The sequence below is a fragment of the Melozone crissalis genome, unplaced genomic scaffold (genome assembly GCF_028551555.1).
Source record: "Melozone crissalis strain CALT ecotype California unplaced genomic scaffold, PUWL_Pcris_2 ptg000036l_1, whole genome shotgun sequence".
Taxonomy (NCBI): domain Eukaryota; kingdom Metazoa; phylum Chordata; class Aves; order Passeriformes; family Passerellidae; genus Melozone; species Melozone crissalis.
In genome coordinates, this window is record NW_026535814.1 from 3343575 (window position 1) to 3364218 (window position 20644).

Consider the following 20644-nt stretch of genomic DNA (forward strand, 5'->3'; position numbering starts at 1 on the left):
TGCAATCATGCACTGGAGTAACACCTGCCAATGTGCAGACAGATATGGATATATAAGGCACTAATGAGACAGCATTGAGTAGTATCAGAAGCAATAGTCACAATAGTCTAATAGCTGTCAAATACTTAATAGGAAATATCTGACTGTAATATTTTAAATTATTCATTACTACCACAAAGACTGCCTTAGGGACAACAAGTAACTAGTTCACTCTAGTCTAAAAATTGCAATGATAAATAGATATGTTTGAGTACAAGAATAATTTTTGATGAAACTGTTTCTCCAATATCAGTACTGCCTCAAGTACATGTAACTACTTTGTACAACAGTAAATGAATGAGTGTTATTGAACTCCCTGACACAAGCAACATCCGGCAATTCAAGTCAATGCTTTCAATTCACATTTTCATGTTCACTTTTGAGTCTCTGGCACCCCAGATCAGAATCTGCAATATCATTCAACAAGTCTGTATAGACTTTGTCCTTTCCAAAGCACTGTAGAGCTAAGCTACTCTAAGCACGACATAGGAGCTCACATCCAGCTAGGTTTACACATGAAAATGCGTAAAATGAAAAGCTGTCTGCAACACCTGAGACTGAGCAGGCATATAAAAGCAGAGCTCCTTTGAAGAATCAGGAATAGGGAAAAGCTACTTACTACCAAGCCAAGAAGACATAAGTTAAAGCAGGACTTCGTGCAGCTACCGACAGAGCTGTGGCTATGACAGTCTGATGTTTCAAAGTTACCATAATAATTTCGAGCCCCCATCAAGGTAGAGGAGCAAAAATGGAAGCGCAGGACCAGTTTTAGCAGCAGATGAGAATGTTAACATGGGTGATGAAGCAAGCCTCACACTGAAAATTCCTGCACTCCTCCGCTTATTAATATTGCAAATACCTTAAATTAACAGGTAGGTAGACAGAAACCTGCCATCTTGACAAAAAAACTTCCACATTTTATCTTTTCTCCTGAAATCCAAAGTTTTTATTGACAGAACTACATGCACATGAAGACATAAAATGCAAAGAGCTTTACAGTAAACACTGCTTAATGTACTCTTAATACCCATGAATGACTAGTGAATGCAGAAATAACATTTTTAACAAAATGGAATAATTGCTTAATTGCTTAAATTTAAAAAGTGCATGGTTTTGCTCCTATTTCTTGTACTGCTGGGCACCTATCCCTGGTCATGAAACACTAATATCAGAAAATAGTCCAGAACAGCCCTCATTAAATGACTAGAGTATACTAAAAAAAAAGAGAAGCATTGGTACACTGGGCTAAAAGCTGCCAGGAGTATGAGCCAGATATTGTCTCAGCACTTACTATAGTTTATGGTTCATTCTGCCTTGTTTTTTATGAGCAAGATACATAAATGTGTAAGAGTGGAACTCTAGTGAGGTGCAAATACAGCTGAGGAAAAAAAGCAGGAAGAAATAAGTTGATGCTTCCCTACAGCTGTCACAAGCCTCACTAATGCAATTACCCCTGCACACAGACCCTGTGGTGTTGGAGAGTCCATCTGACCTCTCTGGGGAGCCTCCTGTTTGAACGCAGGATCTGCTCAGCATAGGGTGCATCTCCAGATAGACAGGCTTTTCTATGGAAATACACAACTGAACTCTTAAAACAGCAGGCAGGAGTGCCCTATTAGGCAAAGCCAACAGAAACCACCACTGCCATTATCCAATGGGTAATTCATTGTTTCCTGGGTATCAACACAAAATTTGCAAGAAGAGCTGTACCTCATCAGTCAGCGCATTTGTGTGCGGGGCCACAGGCTGCACACCTGCTCTGTCAGTGAAGGCCTGTGGGAAATGCAAGCACAGAGAGGTCCCAAGGCCTCGAACGTTCAAGCTCAGATATAGAAATGGATACAATGTTTGACCTAAGACCTTGGAGAAGGCCTGAAGCTTTAGAATAGAAAAGTGAAACAGACACAAAGTAAGAATAAAGATTTGTAGTTTGAGCAGAAATATGTTTTAAGCAAGCAGAAATATGCCTGATGTAAGTGAATAAATATGTTAAGCAAGATAGTAGAAAATCTCTAAGTCTAGCAAGAGAATTTGTTATAGAATTGGTAAAAAATAGAAGATACAGCAATAAGTTTCTGTAGAGTTATATGATGAGATAAAAAGAGAGGAAAAATAATGTAAAATGTAGCAATAATGATTGGTTTATGAAGATGCTTATGAGCTTTGTGGAAGTAGCTGATTGGATAAGAAATTTATAAAAGACATTGTAACTGAAGTTATAACAGCTTCAGATGTACTTACAGCTTCGGATGTGATGGCATGAATGGATGTAACAACCTTACGGTCTCGCCCTTCCATGAGACTGATTTTGGAATAAACCATTTTTTAACCACCTCATCAGTCAAACCCCATCTACTCTGTATCCCAAACAAAGGGCTATTAATGATATTTTCTAAATTCAAATCAAAAAACAAAACACACAAAAAAGTTGTGCTTGGCTCACCTAAATGTAATTTAGTGTTTGGTATATAATACAGAGTTCAATCTTGATTTTTGGTACCAGAAAATACTATCTGAAGACTCAAGAGCACCATCAGCACACATCATACCTGTCCCCCAAAAGATGTTTGTCTTTCTTCTACCAGCCTGAAGCTACTTTATTCAGCTGTATGAATTAATTCTTACAGTTTTTTCTCTTATTAAATTGACATATAAATAAGCCTAGGCTCTTCTGTTAATAGAACATTTCTTGATTACTATCAGTGTTTCATTCCACTGCTTGTTTTTTAAGTTGTAATTTCCTTATTTCACATTGTTTTAACTACATTGGCTGCAAATGTTAACAGAATAACTAGCGATTTTGGGGGCCAACTAGAAAGGCCTTAAAAAGATTTGATTAGGCAATTCATTTTACTAATATTACAACATCTTCACTTGATTATTTTAAATGAGTGTTGATGTATACCCACTTTGGCAAAATACTGAGAAGTTAAATCATCTCTCCTAAATAACAAGCTTTCACTGGCAGAAAGACATGGGCTAAGGAATACAAACAGGATTCAGAAAAACAAATGCCATGTTTACCCAGCAAAATTTACCACAATCGCTTTCCTGGGGTGAAGTTCAAGCCACTATCCTGAAACCAAAGCGATTTAATTCCTGAACAGCATCAGAGACGAACGCAGATCTGTGGATCTGCTTTCTCCCATCCCCACTTTTAGCTATTCCTGCCCAGTAGTTGCTCCAGTAAGATTGGCTTCTAAACTCCCTGCTCCAGAACTAGGAGAAATGTTGTAAGGTCTCAGACACAGCATAAACTGCAACTACAGTTAGCAGTAATGCAGTGCAACCTGTCATTAAAGCATCTATTCCATTGTCTCTGTCAAATTCCAAGCTGAACTCTAGCCTCTTAGCCAGAAATACACCCAACTCTACTCCTTTTAATGTGATGACATTTTATGTACAGACTGCTTTGAAGTCTTCATCTTTCTCAACCCTAGATTTTCTTATGTCTTAGATGGATCCATCTCCTCTGAGACAGGACAGATATATTTTGATTTGATTCCATTAGGAAGGTAGGCTAAGACTGAGACAGAAGATAACCTCAAGTCTAACAGAAGTTCTCAATTATGGCTGAAATTAAAGAGGGTAAGAGATAGGAATTTTAGAAGTTCCAAACCCCCATCAGGGGAATTTGCACAAACTTTCAAAAAACCGCATACAACTTAGTTTTGAACACTTGTTGGGATGGATCATCCATAACTTCTGTAGGGAGCTGTCCCAGTGCCTCACCACCCTCAAAGCAAAGAGTTTCTTTCCTGTCTTTGCTCACCTAAACCTGCCCTCTCTCAGTTTGAAACCTATTACTCCATGCCCTTGTAAAAAGCTCTCTTGTAGCACCTAGAGATATTGGAAGGTGCTCCAAGGTCTCCAGAGCATTCTCTTCTCCTGGCTGAACAATTCCTTCACTCTATTTTAATGGGAAAATTCTTCTCCACCCCTCTGAGCATCTTTGTGGCTCCTCTGGACTTGCTTCAGCGGGACTAAATCTATATTGTGTGGAGCTCCTGAAAGCTGGATGCAGTCATCCAGATGGAGTCTCACCAAAGCAGAGCAGAGGGGCAGAACCAACCATCTTTACCTGCTGGTCATGCTTTTGATGCACCCCAGGATATCGTTGTCTTTCTGGGCTGGAAATACACACTGCCAGGCCATGTTTAGTTTTTTATCCACCAAAAACTGGGTATCCTTCTTCTCAGAGCTGCTGTCAGTTGACTGCCCACACACCCTGTACTTGTGCCTGGGATTGCCCTGACCCATGTGCAGGACCTTGCACTAGGACTTGTGGAATTTTATGGGGTCCATTTCTCTTCTGCAGGCCCACTTCTCAAAATCCCTCTGGCTGACATCCCTTCCTACCAGTATGCCAGCTGGTGTCGCTGGCAAACTTGCTGAGGGAGCACTCAAACTCACTGTCATTGTCACCAACTAGATGTCAAAAGATATTAAGCTATGACACCACCAGGCAACCAAATCCTTGAGACACACATGAAAGACTCTGAAGGTGGGACCCACAAAGTACCTTTTGCCACAAGGGCAGTGGATTTATTATGGTTTGCTTTTTCTGTATTGTTCTTGTGCTCTCAACATTTAAGTGTATTCCTTCCTTTTTGTAATCAAGTAAGAAATGAATCAATTGTGGCAAACATTTTAATTCCTTAATAATTCTTTAATCCAAAGTGTTAACAACTCTATCTGGAAATACAAGTAATTTTTCCAGTTTGATGGTAACTTATTTTGTCTTTAGTGATTTTAAGGGAAAAGCAAGCAAGAGATTGTGAGATAATCTGTAGTAGGAACTGCTTACCAACTACGATTGCATGTAAAACCCTGTATACTGAATGGCTGAATATCAGACCCTTTTTGGAAAAGCTGGCTCAAGAGATATGACAATGAGACAGTTATTTCTGAACTTATTTTCAGTGTAAACAGAGATAAAAGATGGGCTTCCAAGCATAGAAGTGAATCTTTCTACTGCAAAGGCTTTATTTTAAAAGATCTGTCATTGTTCTGATTGCTCTCATTGTCATTCATTGAAATACCAAGGGCAATGCTGCCAGGATTTGAGTGTGGGCTCATTCTTTCAGTACTGCATTCCTCAAAAGACTGAAATAAAATCCCTCACATTAAACAATAATGCCCCTACATCTAGTAATAATTAATACATTTATTACATATTACCCTAATGCAGGTTTATACCATTGCTCATATAAAGATACTCTACAAATTATTGACTTGGTTCTCTGTATATGTCTTACAGTTGTTTATATAAGAGGCAACTATAAAATATATAAGAAAAAACATATGAGCAAGCTGATAATTCAGGAGCAGTCACATGAAGTTATACTATTTTAAACTATATTTATATTAAAAAGAACTAGTCTGGAAATAGTTATATTACATTAAATCATTATCAAAGACATTAGTGATCTTAATTTATCTCAATGTATGCACTAAATACAAATATCCAACTTTTACTGGTTAAAGTCCTACCCCATTTAAGTTAATTCTTCTACCACTTCAGTGCAGTTTAGGAATGCATTAAGTGGTGCAGAAACATTAAGGCTACCCTGACCCGTCTTCAACAGAAATGTAGAATCAAGACTTATTATTTACAGCTCTAATGAAGCATCATTGCTTTTCAAGTAACACCTAGGATTTATTTTACAGAATACCTTTTATCTTCTTTGTATCAGGGGAATACAAAGAAAGGGAAGAGATGCTGTCATGGATTATTTTCAGTGTTGGCCAGTGTACAGTAAATACTGACCAGCTGCTAACCAAGTCCTTATTTACCTGACTAAAATGACCACTATAACATGAAGTCTTTCACAAGAGTAACACAGATGTCAGAGATTAGAAGTGAATATTGTTTTAAAGAATTCCACTCCTGAACAATATATTTCTTTCAAACTGCAATAATCTCCCCTAAAAGAGCAAAAAGTTGCTAAATGAATGTTGACTCTATGAAAATTTTAGTAATACATAATTTTTCCAAAGCATGAAAGAACAATGTCAGTTCTATTGCATGTGTCTGTACAGAGCTGTGGATCTGCATAGTGAGATCCCAAAACATAGCAGAAATGTAATCAAAATCTCTGGTTGTTGTGAGCTCTCAAACAAAGTAGTGCTAAATTTTCCAAACCTTAAAAGTATCCTGTAGTAAATTCAGTTTCACCTGCAAGGTTAGGTCTCACTAACAACCTCACAAATGCAGACACATATGAAACGAACTTGTCAAACGAACTACTGCATCCCAAAGAGCAAGGTCAAATATTGTTTCAGCTTTTAAATTAATATTGTATAGGCTGTGTCTTCCTTTGAACTTGGTTTTATATTCTACAGAAATACACTAGCTATGGCTGTTAGGAAACCTGATAATCAAGCATGAAAGTTCAGTAACGGCTTTATGTATTTTAGATTACATTCCTGCAGAGATTGGAGGTTTTCCTTTTACATTGATGACTAAATCTACTTCCTGGAATTATCATACATTTAACTAAAGTCTCCATATAATTTCACTTGCTCTCTGCAATTTATGATTCAATAATGAAAAAGCACAGCCAAGTATATCCAAAACAACAGAAAACTCACATCAACATTCTTGGATGCTGCAAATAATTTGCTATGTAAACTAGACTTCTGTTGATCATCATTCAGCATTCAGGAAAGTGGCTCATTTATTTTAACTGCAACTTTCATTTATGTACTTTAAAACCTTGTTGCCAGCATAGAGGTGGATATTTATTCAAGGACCTATGATAAATTTACCAGTTCTTGTTATCACTATTATTTTTCTCAGACTCCTACATATAATGTCATCAATTACTTAAACAGGAAGGAAGGCTAAAAAAATTCAAGCAACGGGTAGACAAGATAACTTAATTCCCACACAAAGCAAAAAAAAAAAAAAGAGTGGGCTGCATAAAATACCAGAAGCCATATGCTTACAGCCACATCTGGCTGCAGAAAGGTTAAAATGCAGCCAGAACCAAATGCATTTTTAAATTAACAAGCTGCTTCTGGGTATAAACATGTACACTGGCTTATTGCAAACAAATGGATGTACCTGCAGAGACACGGGGACAGTCTGGCAGCATGGACTCCACCGATGTGTCCAGGGGCTCGGAGCTGGACACCCAGTTACAGCAGTTCTGTAAGAGCAGGCAGGCAATTCTTGGGATAAGTCAAAAACTCAGAGCAAAAATAAATATAGATGATGTAAGCGAGGACAATGATCACATCAAAATACCCAAACTAATTTACATAGCAGTCACAATAACAACTGGACAGTACAGTACACTAACTTACGCTTACAGACGATGAAATACTGTAATTTCATACTAAGTAAGAACATAATTCAGCAGATTTGTAATGTACTGAAGTATCATGGCTTTTAAGTGCTACTTTGAGTTCCAGTAGACTTGAGTAGGTGCTTGGACCAACTAGTGCCTGAACTACCCACTACAAGCTTAAAGATTTTGCAAGTTGGTGTTGATATAAACAAGTATTGGTATAAACACTGAGCCTGCTCATTTGCTAACATTAAGAAATCAGAATTTCCAGGGTATTTTGATGGAGTACACTGTCGAAGGAACATTCATGAAAATATGAAACAACATACTATAACTAAACAGAAACTATCAAGATAGAATATTAATAATTAAATAATTGGAAATATAGCTGAGATGAATGTGAGTGAACATTAAAAAAAGGCAAATACTGGTCTCTGGGGAATTATATTCACAAAGCCTTTACATTTACCTTTCATTCCTGAACCTCTGAGAAGGATGAATTTACCATGAATTTTCTAAATGTTTTGTTCCAAATGCTATTGTCATGGTTTGATGCTGGTGCAATGCCAGTGCCCCAATGAAAATACCCTCTCCCTGGTGTCTGCTGTGAGATGTGACCAAGAATAGGCAAACCAGGCCCCTACTTAGAAATAAAGAAAACTTTATTGACTAAACTACAAGTAAAAAGAAACTCATAGGGAAAATGAAAACCTTCCAAAAACATTTCCTCCTCTCCTCACCAAATTTCCAATACATCCATCCCTCAGATCACCAACTCTCAGTCCATCACCACCCTTTGGACAATCAATTCTCAGTTCATCAAGAGGAGAGGAGTCCTTCTTGTGCCAGAGGCTTCCCCAGGAAGCACAGTTGAAACCTCGTGTGTTTCCATGTCACTCATGGCACTGCCTGGAGAACATCTGCCATCGTGACCTCTTCCTTCCATGTCCAGTGCTCTCACCACTGCACATGGACCAGAGCTGCTCCTAGGGTTTTCCTGTCAAGGATGCTTTGTCCTGTTCCAAAAAGAGCACAGTCTCTCACTTTCGGGACACCTGGCCCCCCCAGATTTCACCCCCTGGGGCCAAGGGGTACCAACACTGAACCCTCTTGGCTCTGAGCCATTGCTTCCCCCTGGATGCAGTCCCTGTGTCACAGGAAACATGGTTCTGTCCATGGGCTATACAAGAAAAGTCCAGCCGAGGTCACTCCATCATCTTTTCCCACCTAAGATTCTTCTCCACTCTCCTGGCATCTTTCACTTGCACGGACTTTCATCACACTTGCCCATTTCCCTCTCCACTTCATCTCTATCTCTCATCTCATTCAGATCCAGGAGGATCAATATTTGTAAGGTTTCCATTATTTGAGAAAGGGTTAAAATCTCAGGCTCTGCCTGCTCAGGGCTTCTACTGCCCTGCTGGCACCTTCTCGCTGCACCCCCCTTTTCCTTCTCCTGGATTTCAAGGTGGTACCACCAGCACAGGCTGGCTCTCTCTCTCTCCAGGGGTGGAGGGGAATGGCTGCCCGATGCCTCTTCGTGCTTCTCCACCTTTCCGTCCTCAAGGGCCTCTTCACCTCCCTCTCTGTCCAAGGCCCGGCCTACATCACCCAGGCGCATGGCCTCCCCTCCCCTGCCCAGCCAGCAGCACCTGGTCAGGGGAGAGATCCGAACTCTTTCCTCACCAGAGTCCAAGAGAGCTTCCCTCTGGGAGTTCCCTGCTTTTAACCCCCTGTGTTCTCAGAGGCGTATCCATGTCCCCAGTAGCCACACCAGGTGCCAATATTCAAATCTGAGCACCTATTGGTGACCACAGCATATCCCAGAATACTTACTTCCTCCCAAACCACGACAGCTATCTAATCAGAGTAGTCTATAAACTGAAGTATTAAATTATATGCTTTCAATAAAATATGATGAAACGACACCAAATCTACTGAACTGAAGATTTAATTATAAAGGGACTATATTTTTAATGAGATTACCAGCTGAACAACAAGATCCATGTTGCTTGCTCTATGAAAAATCTGAGCTTTTCCTTTCTGAAAACCTGATTAACTTCATAAAGTGGAAAAGATAAAAAAACCGAGCAACACTTTGGAAAGACCCAATAGATTTTCTGACAGATTTCTAAAAAAATAATACCATCAGATCATGATAGTAAAAATGGACAAATTCTCTTCTGGTAAACAGCATGTATTGTGTATTTGTAGATGGTTGCTGCCCTAGTTGTGCACCATGGAGTCCGTCTTCACTGTGGAAAGATCCTTGACTGGTAGATCAAGTATCTTATTGTATTTCCTTAATTCATTCTGTCTGGAAGAAGATGTCAGCTGTGTTGCAATGAGGGGAGAATTTCAAAGGCTTCAGTCCCCACCAATAAAGGGTGAGGAATGGCTTTTGAATAGATTTGTCAAGGCAACCCTACTGTTCTGGGACCAGGGAGAGCAGGGACAACATAAAGGAAGGGTTGCTGTATGAGATTAGAAAGTGAAGTTCACAAAGCATAGCAGATTTTTGTAAGAAACAGTAGATCAATGAAACTATTGAACTCAATGGAAAAAGAAAAAAACAAACACACTATCCAGTAATATAACATATTTAGTAAAACCTGTTAAAATTGAAGTATTTCATGAAGGTTTTAAGGTTTAAAGTAGTAAAGCATTATAATTTTATGATTTGCATGTGTAATTTTAATTAACAGCTGAATGTGAAATTGCAAATGTAAGGTGGTAAAAGTTACAAAAGAAGTAGAATTTTTATGAAGTATTACAATCATTTGAAATAAGAAAAATTAATATTAACTACTGATAGAACACTACATCAGAGAGCTGGAGATAATACAGAAGATTAGCACACAATTAACTATCTTTTATATACAATGTGACACTTGCCTGTAAGAAATAAGTATTCTCGAAAGCAGTGTCAAGATATGTAAATGGATGATTTGTTTTATCATTCATCACAGTTCTTAATAAATTCAAAAATCATGACATCTATAGGTACTAAAAATAGGCCACCAGTGATACAGGAGAGATAGCTCAAATGAAGAATTACTTTATTTTAACAATTCATTCTTTCAATGACAGCAATTAGCCCTACAGACAGGCAACGATTAGGTGTATATTTTAATTATTATTCATTTTACCACTAGCCTTAAACCTGATTAAAGTAAGAGATATCCAGGTGATATGCTAGACTTAATACCACTCAGCCACATTTCACATATGTAAAATTCTTCTTTCTTATAGGAGATTTTTAATGCTAATGTAAGTTATGACACTCCATCCACTTTTTAGGCCATTAATCATTTAACTTATTCTTTAACATCTACTTTCTGCAAATGAAATTAAAGGTAATGCACTTTTCTTATTCAGACTAAATGCTTAAAGAAAAATGGAGTTGTCAGATTCAAATTACAGGATTTAAAATTTCAGTTTTACTACATAACACATATTTTAAGTTTTGATTTCTCATAAAGAAAATGGGAATTTCTCTGACAGAGCCTGTAGGGGTTACCATTCTTTATATTTTTAACATTTAAGTCAGAGCTGTCAGGCTGCATCCCAGGTGATCCTCTATTCCCATCAGTCACGGCCTATAAAACTTTAAGTTAAAGTCAGGAATAGGCACTGTATACACTAAGTTTCACTAAATCCACGAGAAAAAGTCAAGTACAAAAGAAAGTTCAGGATGTGACTAGTTTAAATTCACTCTGTGCACCTACTGTTTAGGGGTTCTGCCATGGGAATGCAGAAAATAGAGATGAGCCTGATCTAGTAAGGATGAGACTCATAAACAATAAAAGTTTAGTTGGCCTTGCTCTAAAATATGATTTTTAAAATCTCAACAACCTCATACCTAAGTGTAAGCTTCCGAGTCCTACAGGAGTAATTACGTATCAAAAAGCTGCTGAGAGAAATGCTATTTTGCCATTTGTGCAAATCATCAAACTTAGTAATGAAGAGCTTAAAGAGGACTTTCCACCATTGCTAGATGAAACCAACAGCATGGAATGCACCCAGGACTTTGCTCCAGGTATCAGGCACTGCATGGGCTGCCTTGGCATGTCTCTGTTTTACTGTGCATCAGGAAGAAACACTGGACTCAGTGCCTAGTATTTTGACTGCTAACTTGGCAGTTCAGAAATGGCTTTAATCTTGGTTATTTTAGTGGCTGGTACGGATTCATGATTTCCACTGTTCTGTATTATGCTGTCCTTCACACCCAGACATGTTTATTCAGCCATATACAGACATACATACTCAAATTCTTTAAATAAAAAGGCCTTACCTCTCGCATCCACTCTCTAATAGTTTTCCCAACTTCTTGATGCCACACATTGTGAACTGAGTCTGTCAACGCCACAGCAGTTACCCTATTCTTTACTTCTGCCTCTCGTTGAATCATCTGTTAAAAAAGATTGTATTTAAAGTAATTCCTTTTACTGAACAGAGTCTGCTTACTCAGAGATAATGATCTTAAATTTAAAAAGAAACACCAACACAGATTCATAATCTGACTTCACTTGTTTTAAAGTTTATACAATTCCTAACAGGTCCAGAAAAAACAGAAACACCTAATATTTTTGAACAAAAAAATACTAACTTTTGACTGACTGAACTATTCAGTCCTATTATTTTCCATGTGGCTTGACAATTCTAGGATTAAAGGTATCATAGTGAAAAAATGGAAGATTCCCTGAGGACACCTTTTACAAGCTTCTCCAAGTTCCTATTTCAGTTCTTCAGGGAAGCTGGTACCTGTGGTTCACTGTAAGGTTCTCTTGACTATCATCTACTAATTTTCAGTAGATTGCTGTAGTTTTTCTGATGTACAATCTCACTTCGACTTGTATAGGTTTTTTCTTTTTCTATCCAATTTAGCTATCTTGCATGCTCACCATGGTCCCAAAATTCTTCTCTCTTCTCCCTTATTCATATACTTACTCAGCTAACACCAAAGCCTCTCAACATTTTTAGGATATTAAAGAGCCTCTGTTGTTGCAAATGACAGTATGACTAAATAATATCAGTTCTAAAACAAATTAAATGATTGCTGCAAATAACACAAGCAAACTGACAAAGATGCTGTGGATTTCAGCACTGCTATGCAAGATAAAAGGTACGGGGAAAGAATAGTTTGATATCAAAGACAGACAAAAAGGTTTTAATCTCCTGACATGAGTGATCCTAATTTGTAACACTGGATCAAAGAAAGCGTAATAAATTATACTTACAAAACCAGCATTTCACAATTGGTGTCATTATTGCTGTGTATGCTACAATAAAGTTAATGGTTTTTTAAGCTTCCTTTTTGTATAAATGTAACACATACCATATTTCTAAAATCAGGTATTCTTTCTTCATGCTCTAGTAACTGCTTATCAGCACACAGGCTGCACCTCTGAACCCACTGTTCCATGTCCTTGCCATAAGAATGAGTCCAAAAACCTACCAGAAAAAAAGTTTTTTGAAAGAGACAGTATCTAAAAACAAGACCTGTCAGCTACACCACCTAACTTGCTTTAAACCCTGTACATTGAATAACTGTTTTAAACACACTTTATAATATTCCTGTCCCAATGCTGTGCATTCTAGTAATCATTCAGCTGCACTGTCTTCCACAAAACACTATGATTAAACAGGCAGAGGTGCAAAAATACCACTGTCCTTGAAGCCCACATACCTACCAATTACTCAGAGTTATTACATGCTGGGTGAAGTTTAAAATCATCACCAGCTCAGAGTATTCCAGCATGACTTCCTCCATGAAGGGCTGGTATTCAGAAGCACGTCTAATGACCAGCAAAGATAAAAAATATGCTCTGCTTTGGAAAAGCAGTTTTTTTCTCAAGCTACAGTGTCCCATGTTTCTGTTTTGAAAACTAGCCACCCAGTTCATCTTAGAACATCACCCTTTTCTTCAAATCACAAGAAAATACAAAGGTGCAGTTCCCTTTTTCTTTTCCAGACCTAGCTCAGGTTTGCTATTTTCAATTTCCCTATGCACATGTAAGAACTGGCAGTCATTGATCACCATTTCTTTCTAATCTTTCTTCATATAGTACATACAGTCTTTGCTTTTCAGATCATGTATGATATATAGGAAATAATATGCAATACCCAACGTGCTCCTGGTGCTTGCCATTCAGCTTTGTGGATGCCTGCAGAATCGTATTCTCTTCACAAAGATCAGCAAAGTGAGTGAGGCTGACAATGTCATGTTTTTTGATAACTCAGCCCCAGTGCTAGGGTTAGGATAAGGTCTCACTGATGCAGAAGCAAAGAGGGATCAAAAGAATTAACTGAGCTTCACGTACAGATTTCTTTACATCCAGACCTGAGGAAAAAAATTTTGGTAGGCATCCATGCCCTTCTGAGCCAACTTAGAAAGAAATAGACAAAAACAACACATCAAGTGTGGAAAGGATCAAGGGTATAACCATCACTTAAGCAAGAAGTCTAACATGTCCATGTTTTAGTGACACAGAAATGTCACAACAGAGCATGTCAAACTGAAGACACTTTTGCTTCTATCAGAGCAGCTCAAGTTTACTGCTACTATGGGACATTCACTGATAATAATAATCAAGGAGAACAGATCCAGGTTAAGCTCAAGCAACAGACCCTCTTATCAGGGATGATAATTTACCCTACAAGAAGATACAAGAAGTCCACATACTTTTGGGCACAGATGCTTCAATACTCAGTAAATGCTTCAGATTCAATGGATTGTTAGCCCACAGTTAGAACATATTCCTCTTTTCTAAAATCAGTTTCAATTAAGGTAAATTTTAAAAATTAAATGAGTGGAATAAAATTGTAAAGGTAAAATAGATTGACTTTAAATAAAAATGTAGTACCCAGCTACCATTCAAATTTGATGTAACACAGAAGTTGTACCAGACACCAAGAGAAGGATACTGCGGGATGCATGATTTACATTTTCCAGGACTTGTTTTATTCTGTGGAGCCTGTAGAATCTTTCAAGGTAGACATACTAAAACTGATGATATTTAATAGACCACAGTCTACTAAAAATACTAAAATTTAGACATTTTTCTACAGAATAATGATTTTTTTACTGAAGCAAACAAAGGCCTAAGAATTTTTTCCAAAGTTCACTTATGGCTTATAATCTTTTTACATCAATAAATTCCATCGACAGAAAGTTTTCACAGCCTAGGAATTACTTAATTTCCTGCTTAGTGCCCATTTAAAAACCTTAAACTATTCTTAGCTGACTACATTTTGCAGGACAGCTCTCTGTGAACCTCATCACTCGATGGCTCATTCCTCCCTTACACTCCTTCTTCCAATAATTCATTTACAACCAGAAGTAGGTAAAATGGCATTTCTCTATTATACGTAAATAGGTTCTCATGTATTACTGCACCACTCATGATTCTGGGTCCTCTAGACTTTCCCAATAAGCTTCTCTCTTTAGGCATTTTCATTTCATCTTTTTTCTTGTGCTTCTTCTTCGTAGTCACAGTAAAGTTTGATAACTTATTAACCAAATTCCAACACTATATATTTCATTCCCTTGGAATGACAAGTTGTAGACCAGTTCTCCTTGCAACAAGTTAGAAAGCATTCAAGCATCCTTTTGAAAGTCCTCTTTATCTCATTGGTTGAAAATTTGTTTCTTCACTTTGGAAGGGAAGATCTCAACAATCTAGTTGCAAAAGTATTCAGCTCTAACAGTTATATAAGCAAGAACTTGAAAATTCCTAAAAGTGCATTTCTCATGTTCATACATCATAATTACTCATTTGTTGCTCAATTTAATAAGTATTCTACTGCTAATCTGTAAGCTTCTATTACACAGTTGTAATAACATTATAATGTCAAAAGGTTGATACCTGTACTATCTATAGTGTGTATAAATAAAACACACATTCACACATACAATATATATGCAGTATATTTAGCATGCATATATAGTCAGAATAGATTGTAAAATAGGCCTTCGGTATATATTTTACAGCATAATAGTCATGTCAAATGAAAGCATCTGTGTGTTAAAAGAGGACTTAAAGGTCTCATCTTGCCAACCAGAAACCATGAAAATCCATGAAAGTTCCAATTAGACTTTAGGTAAATAGGTGTGGGAGTAAATCCTCGAAACATGGAACTCTTTATATCAATTCTAACACTTAAAACAGGTAAAAATTCAAACTTCTGAGAAAAGTTAAAGTAAGTTAAAATATTTATTTATTTTTACAGGCTTTTATTTTTGCAGGTTCATAAAATCAAATAAAAAAAATCACTTCATATTCAGGAAGTATTTACTCTTCTGAGTTGTATGTAATTAGGAATGAGAAAAAATGGATTAAAAAATGAATTGAAAACACATCCAAATTTTAATTTCTCTTGAAGTTTTGAAATAAACTATTCAGCTACTTTCTTTGTCTTCCATAGCAATTTCAGTTGTGGCATGGTGTTACATGGTATGCACTGGGCTTCAATGGGCATTATATTGGAGCAATATAATTTTGATGCACATCTTCCCTTGTATGCAGTTGCATCATGCTGATTTGAGACTCTTTAAGACATTTTGGCATCTGCAAGCAGAATTCTTTCCAGAGGAAATAACTGGAAGCCCTGTCCAAAAGTCCTCACTGGTTTCCAGACGTGGAATGAATTTGCAGCAGAAATTCCAGTGGATCAACCCAGCTTCAGCTGGACATTGCAATATTTGTAAATGCAATAGTAGATAGGAGGAGAGAGGAAATCACGTGATAGGAATAGTGTGCAAGAGGACAATTTTTACTTCCTTTTGGAAAGGAGCGTGTATTCCTTTTTGGTAACTTCATATGCTCTCCTTTTAACTTGCTTGTTACCACTCTAGAGTCAACATCTTCTTCAACCATCATTTCACTCAGTCTCATACAAACCAATTAACTAACTAGTCTGTCTGCTTGGCAGCACTTGAGCCTCTCCTCAGTTATGAAAAACTTCTCTTCACCAGGAAGTATGTAATTCTGTATTCTGTAGTGCAAGTCTGTTGGTCTGGCATTCCTAAGACCGTTCACTGCTTCCTGAATAGAATTCCTGAATTTCTGAAATACTCTCAATTTTCTGCACATCTTAAAATGAAATTGGATCCCCAAGCCCTCATAAAATATTATTAACTAGGAATTAGAATTGCTGGGCAAATATGCTCGAACAACACAAAACAAAAATAATAAACAATCCAAAGTTCTACTAGTTTTCATTTTCAATTAGCAAGAGCAAACATCTTCCCTAAATGAATTTGCAGATGTGATAAAATCCCTACTTGCAGTAGACAAAGCCCCTGATACACATCAGTTTTTAAACAGCAAAAGAAAATACCTTAAATGATAGAATTAGAGATTGGCCATAGTACTTGCTGATACTTTCTTCAAAGATCCACTGGATGCTACATCTACAACTGTGATATTTTTCTACAGCAATAAATCACACTGCAACAGTAGTAATAATGCAAGAACATATTAGAGTAGATTGCTTAATAGCATCTGGAGTCTAGGACTTGTCAAAGTTTGCAATGCAAACCAATTTCTCTTGCAGAACTTCTACTCAAAATTACCACCTTACACTGGGGCTGTAAGTTCATAAAATCAATAATGAGCAGAAAATATTAAAAAAAATAGCTCAAGATTTAAAAAGTCATGTCCCTTACGCATAACTCGCAAAAAACCCAACAACTAAAAAAAACCTGTTCGCAGAATTCTGCTGGTATATTTTAGAACAGTGCGAATAGAACTCATGCTTCTCTTGAAGAAAGCCTCAGGCTTCAGCTTTATTGAACCTTTAATCTTCATAATACAATTCTCCTGTTCTCTTGACCCTAGGGTGTTGGGACAGGGAGCTTACAAGAGAGAAGTCCTTGAGGACCTGCAATAATGATGGAAACAACAACTAACTTCCCAAACACAGGCAGATTAGGTGTGGCAGGACTTATGGGTAGGAATGCTGGCTCACCTCCATTACAAACCTCCCCACAATTTTTCTGAGCACGAATGGAGTGCAGCAGTTCAATAGAAAGCCCATCACTTAACATAAACTGGTATGGCACCACAGGGATAAAGGTCTTTGCATTGGTCTGCTACATCTTGCCCACAGCAGACCAAACCAAAACAAGCTGGTGGCAGGGACATCCTCCAGTCTCTGGAGCACAATATGTTGGCATTCTGCAGATAACTTCCTAGTAGGTGAAAAGTGTACATTAGACAAGAGGGTGTGGTGAAGGCTCCTTCCCATTAGAAATTCAACTAATGCAACAAAAATGAATCCATTTTTCAATGGACCTCAAGACATCACAGCAATGAGGGTTGCTGAGATACTCATCTTGGCACTGCTGCGAGAACCACAGCGATGATCAGAAAGGGAGGTTTGGAGCAGATGAGTCTACCTGGAGTCAGCCAGTTGGGTCTCCCTCCTGACAGCTGCAGTCTGCCGTCCCAAGGTTGGAGACTCGAACTGGGGAGATCTCATTGGCATGAAAATCGAGTTTTGAAGGGCCAAGAGCTTCTAGCTATCTCCTATCCAGGTAGAGAATGTGAAGCCTGATCAATATAAGTGTTAATATTCCTATGTTGCTGATAGCAGCAGCTAGCTGTTGGATTGCCTCTAACATACGAGATAAAAAACAGTCAGGTCTTATGAAAGTGGAGCTCCACAAGGGTCAGTTTAAGCTGCCAGAAAGTGTCCAAAACTACCACATGCAGTATTTGGCACAACTAATGCTGAGGAGCATCTGATACTCAAGCAAGGTTGTTTAGTTTGCGTATGTGCACTGCAAGTACATGAGCACCAGGAAAATCGTAGTTGCAAAATCACATCGTTTACGAAACTATTTCATTTTGTATTCACTGTTAAATTGGATTTGAGTAGTGCAAGATGGTGTGAGCATGTGATCACACCAAACCTCCAGCACAGCACATCCTTTGCTGCTCTGGCTTTACCATGTGTCTGTGTAAGGAGCATCCTTTATGGATGCAGGAGGTTTTCTGGTAGGAGACTGCATCAGCTCTCCAAATCATATGAAGTCAGCCAGCAAGACCAGTCCTCTATTGGCATAGCTATGCAAACCCTGTCTTGGAGATTTTGTTAACAAAGTTATCTTGGCTGTGATGGTGAAGGATTTTTCCAGTCTTTGCCAGTAAAACCTTATTGGCTGCAGGTCATAGCTTTGTTTTCTCTTGGTTTATCTTGATTTCTAAAGCAGTGGACAGCTATTTGAGTGTCATGCCTAGTTAGAAATTAAATACTAAAGTAAAAAAAAAACCAACTTAGCATTAAAGAAATTTAATTGAAATAGAACATAAAATAAATAAAATCAAAAGCAAACCTGATGACAACGTAATAAAGCCAAAATAACAATTAAGTGCTAAGAGGAGCTACCTAGATCCATGACCAAAAGCTTGAAGTGCTGTAGTATCAAGAAAGGTCAAGGACAACAAAGACTAAGAAACAGAGATGTCTCTGCTTAAATTTGGAGTGTCCTCAGCCTCTTACCCCAGACTTGCTTCCTGGGCTCAGCTTTCACAGCAGCTTTCACAGTCCTAGGCAGCTTTGGGCATGGTCAAATCACAATTTGAACATCATTTCGAACATCTTGTATAAATGTAGGTTGGGTGCCAGATTTTCAGCCTAATCTTGCAGCCATTGCAGACAGTTGAAGCATTTAAGAGCAGCAGTGCACAGCTGACATTTTATCTGACGTGCCCCATCAAAGCATGGTGCCAAATGCTTCCTTAGACCTATCAGTGAGCAAATTGTAGTAAGTTTTCAAACTACAGCATCTTTTTTGCTATTGAGAGAAGAACTTCCAACCAGGGAGCTTACAAGAGAAAAGTCTTTGAGGACTTTTCAGCCTCAGGGACAAGCATGGTCTTGGGATGCAGATGACTGAGTTACAATGACTCCTTCAGCTGCCACATGTCAGGCTCTCTGCAGTAGCTCGCAGCTTGCACGGGCTCCACTGAAGGGTGGCAGCAGATAGAAGCTGGACTGTTGATGTTGCTAACAACCTTCAGCCATCTGTTCCACCCATCTGAGGGATGTGACCTCCCCAGTCCAGCTTCAAACTGCTACTGTTTTCAGCCCCAAGGCTTCAAGCCTGGTCAACATCTCGGTGATAGTTACTTCAGCTGATTTCAGACCAATCAGGCAGCAGGGCTGGAGAGAAATGAATCCTTAGCACATATGAAAAAGTTCTGCCTAAGGTACTTCCTTGAGCTCAACATCTTCTAAATTACAATGGAACAGCTCTGCTCTATCTAAAAACCCAGTACACATTCTTTTGCATTATGAGGGTGAAAACATCTAAAAGCCTTGAGCCAGAACAAGTAGGTTCTTGTAATTCTTCTTACTCAGATAAATTAAAATAGAAAACAGTGATCTTAAATCTTTGAGATGACAAACTAGTTGAAATAAATTGCTCCTGAAAATCAGTGTGTAACACAACTAATAATAAACAAGGCTTGAAAATAAAATGATACAAGGAGTTTTGTTTTGATGTTATACCATTACAAAGGTAATGGTTCACATCTAATGAAAAACATAGCCTGGAGTAAGTTATGGAAGTAATTTTCTCATGTTTCAATAAATGTGTAAATCCAGAACTCAGTGTAAAAGTGAACAATCATATTAGTGAAATGAATGGAAAACAATCAAGTAAATAACTGTTTTTATATGTTAAATATCAAATACAGGGTAAAATGGCATTACTTCTTCATTGCCTCTGTTTGATCAGTACATGGAAAACAGTTTTATGCAAATCTCATGCTGGTGCATTTTTCAAGGAAATAATCTAGTTTCTTGTATTTAATTTTATATCTAGACAGAGAATTGCACTGGTTTAATATCAAGAAGAGCAAATCCTTCACCGATTTCCAGATGTTGGCAGTGTCTGAAGGCCTGGTCATTTATTTAGGAAATTGCCCTGGTTTTATCATACATGCACACAAACATATCAACCTATATATTAACTTTTAAAAGGAAGCCAGACTTGAAAAAATAAAAAACAAACAGGAGATGAGAAAAACTAAATGTTAAGCTCAGCATCTCACAGATGGACATGAAGTCTGACACTCTTGTTATTTAAACATAGCTGGATTTCCACTTCAGCCAGAGGATAACACAACATTCACTCTTCTTGTCCTTTAGAGCCTCAGTTTTGACTCTTATAACTTCTGAGTAACTTCACAAAGGAAAAGTATCTCCACAGGCAATGTCTCTGAATCAAGAAGGTATGTAAATTGAAACTTCTAGGGTCACACAAGCTTCTGGAGGCAACTCTCCTTGTGATTAGGGAA

General features: G+C 37.9%; 1 protein-coding gene across 3 annotated transcripts in view; it reads right to left on the reverse strand.

The window, feature by feature from the left end:
• Positions 1-20644, reverse strand: part of FAM172A (family with sequence similarity 172 member A) — a 257672-nt gene that overhangs the window by 60221 nt on the left and 176807 nt on the right. For all 3 annotated transcript variants that reach the window (XM_054283356.1, XM_054283357.1, XM_054283355.1), the window contains 2 exons: positions 11629-11745; positions 7109-7193 (listed from right to left, as the gene is read on the reverse strand). In XM_054283356.1, the coding sequence (XP_054139331.1) occupies positions 7109-7193; positions 11629-11745 (202 nt within the window). The remainder of the gene's footprint in view (positions 1-7108; positions 7194-11628; positions 11746-20644) is intronic.